The 13,091-nt window shown below is 39.3% G+C and overlaps 1 protein-coding gene across 1 annotated transcript; it reads right to left on the bottom strand.

The window, feature by feature from the left end:
• Nucleotides 1-2,276: 2,276 nt before the first annotated feature.
• Nucleotides 2,277-3,212, bottom strand: LOC138073039 (olfactory receptor 4F3/4F16/4F29-like). Its single transcript, XM_068964447.1, has one exon. It carries the CDS (start codon nucleotides 3,210-3,212, stop codon nucleotides 2,277-2,279), a length of 936 nt encoding a protein of 311 aa, XP_068820548.1.
• Between the last annotated feature and the right edge of the window lie 9,879 nt (nucleotides 3,213-13,091).

Here is a 13,091-nt window from a genome sequence, read left to right as displayed (position 1 = left end):
ACCTTTGTGGTCAGAGACATACTTGCACCATTCAACTGTGGCTTGGAGACATGTCATTATGACTTGGTTCAGAAGCCCAACCTTTAAACAGTAGTGGTCAGAGAGGTAGGATCTACATGCCTTCTTCTGATCATATCACACAGTTACCGCAAGAAAAAGATAACATTTACCAGAAGAAGAAGGTTGCTGATTTTGGCAAAGAACAGAGTAGATGACCACTAAAAACAGGTATTATTTTAGACTAAGAAAGAATGACCTTGAAAAACTTTTACATAGTACAGAAACTCATTCACTATGTAGTTGGGGAATCTATCTATGGATATAGATAGATCTATAATGGATATAATGGATAATCTATCATGCATATAGACCTGACACAAAGGCATAAAGAGAAAAGACTGAGAGGAGCAGGCATTTCTCTAAACCAACACACAAAAATAGCAAGGAATCGGAGAACCCCAGCTGGAACTACTGAATGTTGTTTAATCCATGGGAGAGAAAAAACAGTGAAACTTCTTTGTCAAAAATACCACTTCAGAAAAATTATAGGGAGACTGAGAATACTGTGAGCTAATAAACTGACACTGATATATAGGTATCAGTTTTCTAAATGTTAAAAAAAAAAAGGAGTCAAAGAATGAATAAATGATATAAGGCAAAGGAAATCAAAATAGAAAGCTAGCAAATTATAAAGTGAAATAAATTAGAAGGTAAATAAGGACCACTTAAGACAATAGTAAGACTGATTAACTGGTTAAGGGGTATGGTGTCTATATAAGGATGTATATGGCTCAGTCATTTGCACTACAGGTTTGAGACTGGACCTTAGTTCCTCTTTGTTGAAATGAGTATGAATTGGAATTTCTAATCTATTGATGTGAATCCCTCATTCCTATAAAATAGAACATGATCATATATAAAACACTTCCCAAACTAAAGTTTAGCTTGCTGTGTTGTGCTGTGCTCAGTCGTGTCTGACTCTGCAACTCCATGGACTGTGGTCTACCAGGCTCCTCTGTCCATGGGATTTTTCAGGCAAGAATACTTGAGTGGGTTGCCATTTCCCACTCCAGGGGATCTTCATGACCCAGGAATTGACCTTGCGTCTCTTATGTCTTCTGTATTGGCAGGTGAATTCTTTGGAATTCTTTATCACTAGCACTACCTGGCAATATGGCACCCCACTCCATCTCTCTTGCCTGGAAAACCCCATGGGCGGAGGAGCCTGGTGGGCTGCAGTCCATGGGGTCTCGAAGAGTCAGGCACAACTGAGCAACTTCACTTTCACTTTTCACTTTCATGCATTGGAGAAGGAAATGGCAACCCACTCCAGTGTTCTTGCCTGGAGAATCCCAGGGACAGGGGAGCCTGGTGGGCTGCCGTCTATGGGGTCTCACAGAGTCGGACACAACTGAGGCGACTTAGCAGCAGCAGCAGTACTATCTGGAAATCTTACAAGGACTCAAATCATCCAAATGCAACAGGAATAATCATGCCAGCAGAAGGAAAAGGAGGAGCATGGCTAGTAACTTATGGAAATAAGAACGCACGTGTAAGAGCATAGGGGTTACATAGCCTGGAACATAGTAGGAACAATAATCAAAGGTAAATCTTGTGATGACCAGCCAGCACAGTCAAGATAAAAGTCCTGACCTAAGGATCCTATTTTCCAATTGTAATGACAGTCATATCCTGGTGTGAAGAAATAGGCATTAAGTATCAAAATCTGATATAATTAATATTTTAATAATTGGAGTAACTGTTCTTGTTCTGATTTCCTGTTCATTAACATTATTATCACTGCTTAACTTCTCTGAAATTTCCCTACAATGAAATAATGAGTTACACTTATGTGGAAGTTCAAACTCCTTGACTGATTTTTTTGTGACAAATTAAAAAATGGGCATCTTGATGTATATATTTCGACCTAGTATTAATTTACCTAGTATCAATCGGAATTCCCTTATATAACCCACTCTGACACTGAAGATACTCAGTTTTAAAATCTAGACCATAGTAAATTCATCAGATTGAATTGCAGTGTCTCTTGAGAGACAAACATTTGGCCATCTCCAGAGGAAACTTTTTACCGCACCACATGCTTCCTCCAACCATAGGCAGCAACACAATTTCTCAGCTAAGCTTTTTATAAGAACCATGTTATTTTAATCTGGGAAACCTAAATGTGTATGTGATACCTGGAAACTCCTGATGTTAAAATAATAGAAATGTAACATTACTTCAAGGTGGTAAGGAAACTTTATACTTCTTGTCATTTAAGAAATCCTTCTGTAAATAATAAATTGACTGCACACTTTCCTCATTGCCAGTTTCATTTCTTTGTTCCTCAATGTATAGATGACTGAATTTAAAAATGGAGTGAGAACTGCATCAAAAACAGCAAGGAATTTGTCTAGGTGTGACATGGGGTGAGGCCAGATGTAAACAAAGATGCAAGGACCGAAGAACAAAATCACCACCATGACATGAGTTGACAAAGTGGAGAGGGCCTTAGGTGAGCTACCTGACGAGTGTTTCCGAACAGTGATGAGGATAAAAACGTAGGAGACGATCAATATGAAGAATGATCCCAGGGATATGAATCCACTGTTGGCTGCGACCATGAACTCCAGCCTGTAGGTATCTGTGCAGGCAAGTTTGATGAACCAAGGAAAGTCACAGTAAAAGCTGTCTAATACATTAGGGCCACAGAACGGCAGTTTTATAACAAAACCCAGTTGAACGATAGAGTGAATCAAGCCAATTATCCATGCAGCAACCAGGAGCAAAATACACATTTTTCGACTCATAATAGAGAAATAGTGGAGAGGCTTACATATGGCAATGTATCTGTCAAAGGCCATGGCGATAAGCAGCACCATCTCCACCCCAGCAATGACATGGATGAAGAAGATTTGAGTGATGCAGCCACTAAAGGAGATGACTTTACGTTTTTTGAAAAGATCATGAATCATCTTGGGAGAAATGACAGAAGAAACTCCCAGGTCAACGAAGGACAGGTTGGCCAACAGAAAGTACATGGGGGAGTGTAACTGAGGATTCATCATCACAGTGAGAATGATGAGGGAGTTTCCCATCATGCTTGCCACACAAAAAATGGAGGAGAACACAAAGAGGAGTTGGCTCTCCCAGAAATTGGTCAGTCCCAGGAACACGAACTCTGACACCATAGAGTGATTCACTACATCCATTGCTTTATCAGCTTGAATGTTTCCAGATAAAAGAAAAGAGAAAATAAGTGAAAATAAGAATGCTAATAAAGTTCAACATTATAATAATATATAAGAAACTTCATGCTGTGAAGATTATATATCCCTTCAATCCTTTCTCAGGGCCATATCATCACTAAAAAAGCATTTTACCTGTGTTTACTTAAAGCAGTTGAGTCCCTTTGACATGCAACATAACCTTTCACCACATCCCCCAGAACTATTCATCTATAAACAAGAGAATGGAACAAATAAGATAATACATGTGCATAGCAAGGACTGGGAGGGGCAGGAAAGGTGGTGTTGCTGCTGCTGCTGCTGCTGCTGCTAAGTCGTTTCAGTCGTGTCCAACTCTGTGTGACCCCATAGACGGCAGCCCACGAGGCTCCGCTGTCCCTGGGATTCTCCTGGCAAGAACACTGAAGTGGGTTGCCACTTCCTCTTCCAATGCATGAAAGTGAAAAGTGAAAGTGAAGTCGCTCAGTCGTGTCCGACTCTTCGCGAACCCATGGACTGCAGCCTACCAGGCTCCTCCATCCATGGGATTTTCCAGGCAAGAGTACTGGAGTGGGGTGCCACCACCTTCTCCAAAAGGGGGTGCAGTGCACCACAAAGAGAAAAAGAAAGAAGAGGTGGACATGGCATTTGCCAGAACACATTTGTTCTGTTTTTTAATTGTTCATAGAACAATTCTTCAACCATTCAAGTTGTCTCATTTCTTAACCTCACCTCATCTCAGGCACAAGATATCTGTTATAATCTATCTTACAATCATATTTGCAATTCACACAAAGCCCACAGACAGAGGTGAACATAAGAGAGCCAGGCATGGGGCATAGACATGACTCTGGAGTCTGACAGGTCCAATGAAAGAATAGAATGGATATTCATAGCACAGGGTATTTGCATGGGCAACCAGATGTATAAGTGAAAGTATCTAGTTTGCGATGAGCAGCCAGCATATGGCCAAAATGTATACAGTTGGTGGGGAGGCAGGGTTGTTATGAGGAGTCAAAGAACTTAAGGAAACCAATTTGATCTATCTGACAAGATTATTCACACTCTCTGAGGTCTGTGAGCTTTGTTTAGAGCTATAGGAGTCTTGATCTTTTATAATTTGTTGGAGATGAAGAAATGCACACTCATGTCATAGTTGTCCATTGTCCCTCTCCTGTCCGCTCCCTCTGCCTTAGCCCCATTTCCCTCCTTATCTCATCTCTCTCTGCTTCAAATCGCCCAACTCTCTGGGATCTGATACCAAATCTGACTCTTTTATAACCCCAACTTTGGACTATTACATGAATCTCTCTAGTTCTTACCCATGTTTGCATTTACCATATGGAAAATATATTCTCTTTCCTGTGGGTCAAACACTTCTGTATCTCAAGCCCTTCTGCTTCCTTAATATTTAGATACGCAGCTGGAAGAGGAAATGTATAGAAAGAAGAGGGAGATTGCAGCATAAACAGTGAAGAGATGGTAAAGGTACATGAATGCACAAAAAGCCTCAGACCTGGAATCTCAGCAAGAGAAACCCAGCAATAGAAAGAAAAAAAAAAAATCCCAAAGCTCTGCCTTTTAATGTGTGTTTATATATCTCAATTATGCATGGTTAGTGAAACTGATCATAAAAATATTATCCCACAAACCTCATTAGTGACCACCAAGTCCAGGAAGGAACCGAGGTTTTCTAGTACACATATGTCTTTGGATTCTGCATACCAGAAAAACATTAAAGTAAGAAAATTTAAGCCAAACCTATATCGAGTTAGTCCAAAACAGTAACCACTAGTCACATGTAGCTAACAGTAGCAACTAATTACTAGCTCATTATTAAATGAAACTAAAAAATCTATTTCCTTAGTTGCTCTGAACACATTTAATAATCACATATAGCTAGCAATCATGCATTGGCTAGTGCAATACAGGACATTTCCAATCACTGCTCATTATTTAAAGGTAAATCAAAATCCCATTTCCTCCATCAAAATACCATTTTCCTGGTAACTCTATATTATATTAATCTCTTCCTTTTCATATTCCTAGAAGTCAGGAAACAAATTTTAATTGAAAAACAATAATTCACTATACAAAAATAAGCCATAATATGTAGCCTCATAGGAGAATCTCTGGATGTTTTTTTTTATTTTGTATTGTTAATGTTGACCAGGAAGGATAAACAAGAGTCCACTGGGAAATTTAAAGACAACTTTACAAAGGAGAAAAGATCTGATGTGAGTTTTTAAAAATTAGTAAGAGTTTAATAAGCTGAGAGGAGAGCGGAGGGCATTCTGAGAAGAGATAATAATCGATGCCTTATTTAGGGGGCAAATCCTTTGCTACTTATCATAATTCTTCAATGGTTTCAATTTTATAGATTCTCTTTCCCCCAGTGTACTGCAAGTTTGAGGAGGATAAAGACCATTTCTTCTGGCTCTTTTGTTTCCTAAAACAGAGAATGAAATAAATAGCAAAGATTTCTTGATTGTCTAGACACTAAAACTCTGAAATAAAGCCCATCTTTTCAGGACCATAATTTTCCACAGTTTCTGTTTTTCTGATCTACCATCTTTTTCCATTAAGTCCAGCTGGCATAAGGGAAGTTTCCAAAATCAAACTGAGCGCTAATGTTTTTCCCAACCACTCTCAAGAGAATACCCAATATACTTGCTATAAATTACCAGCTATATAATAGGGCAGCCTCATCTCAAGGTTTATAGTGGTCCATGGTTTAACTTCTGAATTTTCTAAAAATAACAAGCATGTAAAAGGAAAGAGAAAGAGACAGAAAGAGAGAAGCAAAGAGTTTCTGATAACAGGGAATTTATAGTTTCTATCTGCCAGTCTTCATATATAATTAGTCACCTTACATGCCATTCTTAAAGTCAGAAAAGAAAATACAGATATTTTTCACCATACTTTAAAAACTTCTGAAATATTTAATGGTAGAATTTTAGAGCTGGAGACACATAGATACACTATTTATGTGGCACACATTTCCTTATATTTGATCCACCTATTGGTGGATATTTCTGATAATAGGACTGTTTTCATTCACAGATGAGTAATCCCAAATTCAGAGAAGTTAGAAAATTACTGAAAAACCAAAAAAGAAGAAAAAATCAACCATTCTGATTCCAAATAGTGGCTACTTGGCTGCTGCTGCTGCTGCTAAGTCACTTCAGTCGTGTTCGACTCTGTGCGACCCCATAGACAGCAGCCCACCAGACTCCCCGTCCCTGGGATTCTCCAGTCAAGAACACTGGAATGGGTTGCCATTTCCTTCTCCAGTGCATCCAAATATTATTTGTTCATGATCTAAAAACTACTATTATAAATTTTAAATAAGAATTCAGAAAAATGTATACCTGAAACTTATACAATGCATCAATTATATCTCAATAAAGATGTGAAAAAAAGAATCCTAATTTAATCAGAAAAATTTTCTATCCTACACACATAAGCATTTACACATACGTAAATTAACTTACCTAAAATTTCACAGCTACCAGTGGTAGAATCTAGACTTAAATCCTCATGTTATTGCTATAGGTTGAGGGGAAGGGAGAAAGATGATTGCTGATTAGAATGGGAAAGAACCAAAATACACCAAGGTTTTGGTATCAGTAAAAGATTCACCAAAATCTCAGGGGACCACTTATTCATTAAAAGCCATAATAGTCGATAGGCAAGAAAGATTCCAGCTAGAAACAAAAATTTGAAAGCACTAATATTCGAAGTCATGGGAAAATTTTTCTGTTTAAAGAATAATATCTAAAGAGATAAAGTTAATGGAGAAACCATACATAGTCCCAAAAGGTCAAATGCCTTGTATTTGTCATCATCATCATTATATTATGATTACTACTATTTTATATATATTATTTGCCCTTTAAAACCCTGTCAGGGAGGTCCTAAGATGGTGAAGGAATAGGACGGGGAGGCCACTTTCTCCCTGACAAATTCATCAAAAAAACATTTGAACACCGAGTAAATTCCACAAAACAACTTCTGAATGCCGGCAGAGGACATCAGGCACCCAGAAAAGCAGCCCATTGTCTTCAAAATGAGGTAGGAAAAAATATAAAAGATAAAAAGAGAGACAAAAGAGGTAGGGACGGAGATCCGTCCCGGGAAGGGAGTCATAAAAAAGAGAGAAGTTTCCAAACACCAGGAAACACTCTCACTGGCAAGTCTGTGGCGAGCCTTGGAACCCCAGAGGGGAACATAACTGGGAGGAAAAATAAATAAATAATTAAAACCCACAGGTTACATGCCCAATGGTAACTCCCAGCAGGGAAGCAGCGCAGATGCCTGCATCCGCCACTAGCAAGCGGGGGCTGGGCAGGGAGGCGAGGGCTGCATTGCTTAGAGTAAGGACTGGGAGTGACTGCCTCCGAGGCCAATCTAAGGGAACTAACTTGAAATAGCAAACCAAACTGTGGGATAGCTATTCTGCAAAAAGCCCTAACCTAAGACACCACCAGGCCCGCTCACAGAACAAAGCACTGAGCAGAGCTAGCCGGCTGTGGACCGACCCATCCCCCACCGGAGACAAGCAGGTGAGGGCAGCCAGAGCCAGAAGGGGGCAATTGCAGCCCCAGAGAGGCATCATCTACCAAACTGCAAGCAGGCTTCATTGCTAACCAAGAATTCTTGGGATTCTGGACGGTCGACATCCGCTGCGAGGGTCGCAGCCTGAGATCAGCTCCCCAGAAGAGACACATGGCCCACCTGAGAAGGTGCACCAGTTGTACACCCAGAAAACCAAGTGGCAGGGACAGGGGAGGAGATAAGTCACAGCGACTGCGTTAGCCAAGCACCTGGTCACCTGAGCTGCTCGGCCCTAGGAAGGGCACAAAACGCAGGCCCAGCCGAGTCTGCGCCTTTGTGGAGTACCCGAGTACCTGAACCTGAGCAGCTTAGACCTGGGACCTGCACTCAACCCAGGGCCGGCCTCAGACAGTTTCCAGCAGAGCAACCTAGAGCCTAAACAATGTAGATGGGGAAAACACACACGCCCTGGGCTGGGGCAAACCCAGTGTGGCCGAGACACTGGGAGCTCTCCTCACAGGCGCCACTGATATTTGTTTGCAGTGTTCCTCCCTCCCCACAGCACTACTGAAGAAGTGAGCCTAAAAAAGTGACCACCACCACCTCCTTGTATCAGGGTGGAAATTAGACACTGAAGAGACCAGCAAACAGAAGAAGCTAAACAAACAGGGAACCACCTTGGAAGTGACAGGTGCAATAGATTAAAACCCTGTAGTTAGCACCGACTACATAGGAAGGGGCCTATAGATCTTGAGAAGTATAAGCCAGATCAAGGAACTATCTGAAAATGAACTGACCCCACACTGTCCACAACAACACCAGAGAAAGTCCTAGATATATTTTTACTATTATCATTTTTTAAGTTAAAAAAATTTTTTTTCATTTTTAAGCCCTCTATTACTCCTTGAATTTTCATTTTTATAACCTACTATTACTTTGCAAAAAAAAAATACCCTATTTTTTAAAGCAAACTTCATATATATAAATTTTATAATTTTTGTGACTTTGTTTTTCTCTTTAATATTGTATTTTTGAGAATTCAACCTCTACCCTAGATTTTTAATCTTTGCTTTTTGGTATTTGTTATCAATTTTGTACCTTTAAGAATCCAATCTTCAGTACCCATTTTTACTTGGGAGCGAGATTACTGGCTTGACTGCTCTCTCCCCCTTTGGACTCTCCTTTTTCTTCACCAAGTCGCCTCTATCTCCTCCCTCCCCCTTCTCTTCTCTACCCAACTCTGTGAATCTCTTTGTGTGTTCCGGATTTTGGAGAACACTTAGGGAACTGATTACTGGGAGGATCCATCTCTCTCCTTTTGATTCCCCCCTTTATCCTCTTGGCCACTTCTGACTCCTTCCTCCCTCTTCTCTTCTCTGTATAACTCCAAGAACATCTCTGAGTGGTCCAGACTGTGGAGCGCACATAAGGAAGTGATTACTGGCTAGCTTGCTCTCTCCTCTTTTGATTCCCCCTCTTCTCCTCCTGGTCACTTTTGTCTCCCTCCTCTCTCTTCTCCTCTCCATGTAACTCTGTGAATCTCTGTGGGTGTCCCTCACTGTGGAAATTTTCATCTTTAACCTATACGTTTTATCATCAGTGCTGTATAGATGGAGAAGTCTTGAGGATACTGTAAGAATAAGACTGAAAACCAGAAGCAGGAGGCCTAAGTCCAAATCCTGAGAACACCAGAGAACTCCAGGGAACATTAATCAACAGGAGCTCATCAAATGCTTCCATACCTACACTGAAACCAAGCACTACCCAAGGGCCAACAAGTTCAGAGCAAGACATACCATGCAAATTCCCCAGCAACACAGAACATAGCCTTGAGCTTCAATATACAGGCTGCCCAAAGTCACTCCAAACCCATTGACATCTCATAACTCATTACTGGACACTTCATTGCACTCCAGAGAGAAGAAATCCAGCTCCACCCACCAGAACACCAACACAAGCTTCCCTAACCAGGAAAGCTTGATAAGCCACCCATCCAACCCCACCCACACCGAGGAAACTCCACAATAAAGAGAACTCCACAAATTGCCAAAATACGGAAAGGCCACCCCAAACACCACAATATAAACAAGATGAAAAGGCAGAGAAATACCCAGCAGGTAAAGGAACAGGATAAATGCCCACCAAACCAAACCAAAGAGGAAGAGATAGGGAATCTACCTGATAAAGAATTCCAAATAATAATAGTGAAAATGATCCAAAGGATTCAGAAGATGCAAGAAAACTTTACCAAGGACCCAGAAGAAATAAAAAAGAGTCAATATATAATGAATAATACAATAAATTTGAGATCAAAAACACTCTGGAGGGAACCAACAGTAGAATAACAGAGGCAGAAGATAGGATAAGTGAGGTAGAAGATAGAATGGTAGGAATAAATGAAACAGAGAGGAAAAAAGAAAAACGAATTAAAAGAAATGGGAACAATCTCAGAGACCTCTTGGACAATGTTAAACACTCCAACATTCAAATCACAGGAGTCCCAGAAGAAGAAGACAAAAAGAAAGACCATGAGAAAATACTTGAGGAGATAATAGTGGAAAACTTGCCTTAAATGGGGAAGGAAATCATCACCCAAGTACAAGAAACCCAGAGAGTCCCAAACAGGATAAACCCAAGGCAAAACATTCCAAGACACATTAATCAAATTAGCAAAGATCAAACAAACACAAAGAACAAATATTAAAAGCAGCAAGGGAAAAACAATAAATAACACACAAGGGGATTCCCACAAGGATAACAGCTGATCTTTCAATAAAAACTCTTCAGGCCAGGAGGGAATGGCAGGACATACCTAAAAGTGATGAAAGAAAATAACCTACAACCCAGATTACTGTACCCAGCAAGGATCTCATTCAAATATGAAGGAGATATCAAAAGCTTTACAGATAAGCAAAAGCTGAGAGAATTCAGCACCACCAAACCAGCTCTCCAACAATTGCTAAAGGATATTCTCTAGACAGGAAACACAAAAAGCGTTCATAAACCCGAACCCAAAATAATAAAGTAAATGGCAATGGGATCAAACTTATCAATAATTACCTTAAACGTAAATGGGTTGAATGCCCCAACCAAAAGACAAAGACTGACTGAATGGATACAAAAACAAGGCTCCTATACATGTTGTCTACAAGAGACCCACCTCAAAACAAGGGACACATACAGACTGAAAGTGAAGGGCTGGAAAAAGATATTCCATGCAAATAGAGACCAAAAGAAAGCAGGAGCAGCTATACTCATATCAGATAAAATAGACTTTAAAACAAAGGCTGTGAAAAGAGACAAAGAAGGACAGTACATAATGATCAAAGGATCAATCCAAGAAGAAGATATAACAATTATAAATATATATGTACCCAACATAGGAGCACCACATATGTAAGACAAATGCTAACAAGTATGAAAGGGGAAATTAATAATAACACAATAATAGTGGGAGACTTTAATACCCCACTCACACCTATGGATAGATCAACTAAACAGAAAGTTAACATGGAAATAAAAACTTTAAATGATACAATAGACCAGTTAGTATTAATTGATATCTATAGGACATTTCACCCCCAAACAATTAATTTCACCTTTTTCTCAAGGGCACATGGAACTGTCTCCAGGATAGATCACATCCTGGGCCATAAATCTAGCCTTGGTAAAGTCAAAAAAAGTGAAATCATTCCAAGCATCTTTTCTGACCACAGTGCAGTAAGATTAGATCTCAATTACAGGAGAAAAACTATTAAAACTTCCAACATATGGAGGCTGAACAACACGCTGCTGAATAACCAAAAAATCACAGAAGAAATCAAAAAAGAAATCAAAATATGCATAGAAATGAATGAAAATGAAAACACAACAACCCAAAACCTGTGGGACACTGTAAAAGCAGTGCTAAGGGGAAGGTTCATAGCAATACAGGCTTACCTCAAGAAACAAGAAAAAAGCCAAATAAATAACCTAACTCTACACCTAAAGCAACTAGAAAAGGAAGAAATGAGGAACCCCAGTGTTAGGAGAAGGAAAAAAAATCTTTAAAATTAGGGCAGAAATAAATGCAAAAGAAACAAAAGAGACCATAGCAAAAATCAACAAAACCAAAAGTGGTTCTTGAGAAATTAAATAAAACTGACAAACCATTAGCCAGACTCATCAAGAAACAAAAGGAGAAAAATCAAATCAACAAAATTAGAAATGAAACTGCAGAGATCACAACAGACAACACAGAAATACAAAGGATCATAAGAGACTACTATCAGCAACTATACGCCAATAAAATGGACAATGTGGAAGAAATGGACAAATTCTTAGAAAAGTACAATTTTCCAAAACTGAACCAGGAAGAAATAGAAAATCTTAACAGACCCATCACAAGCACAGAAATCGAAACTGTAATCAGAAATCTTCCAACAAACAAAAGCCCAGGACCAGATGGCTTCACAGCTGAATTCTACCAAAACTTCAGAGAAGAGCTAACACCTATCCTACTCAACTCTCCAGAAAATTTCAGAGGAAGGTAAACTTTCAAACTCATTCTATGAGGCCACCATCACCCTAATACCAAAACCTGACAAAGATGCCACAAAAAAAGAAAATTACAGGTCAATATCACTGATGAACATAGATGCAAAAATCCTTAACAAAATTCTAGCAAACAGAACCCAACAACATATTTAAAAGATCATACACCATGACCAAGTGGGCTTTATCCCAGGGATGCAAGGATTCTTCAACATCTGGAAATCAATCAATATAATTCACCACATTAACAAATTGAAAAACAATATGATTCTCTCAATACATGCAGAGAAAGCCTATGACAAAATTCAATATCCATTTATGATAAAAACCCTCCAGAAAGCAGGAACAGAAGGAACATACCTCAACATAATAAAAGCTATATATAACAAACCCACAGCAAACATTATCCTCAATGGTGAAAAATTGAAAGCATTTCCCCTAAAGTCAGGAACAAGACAAGGGTGCCCACTCTCACCACTATTATTCAACGTAGTTTTGGAAGTTTTGGCCACAGCAATCATAGCAGAAAAAGAAATAAGAAGAATCCAGATTGGAAAAGAAGAAATAAAACTTTCACTGTTTGCAGATGACATGATCCTCTACATAGAAAACCCTAAAGACTCCACCAGAAAATTACTACAGCTAATCAATGAATATAGTAAAGTTGCAGGATATAAAATCAACACACAGAAATCCCTTGCATTCCTATACACTAAGGAGAAAATAGAAAGAGAAATTAAGGAAACAATCGCATTCATCATTGCAACAAAAAGA

This window comes from Capricornis sumatraensis, chromosome 2 (genome assembly GCF_032405125.1).
Source record: "Capricornis sumatraensis isolate serow.1 chromosome 2, serow.2, whole genome shotgun sequence".
Lineage (NCBI taxonomy): Eukaryota > Metazoa > Chordata > Mammalia > Artiodactyla > Bovidae > Capricornis > Capricornis sumatraensis.
This window is presented reverse-complemented; position numbering and strand designations above follow the sequence as displayed.

Bases quoted from the DNA above. Each gene is read 5' to 3' on its own strand.
- LOC138073039 (XM_068964447.1), bottom strand. From the start codon at position 3,212: ATGGATGTAGTGAATCACTCTATGGTGTCAGAGTTCGTGTTCCTGGGA.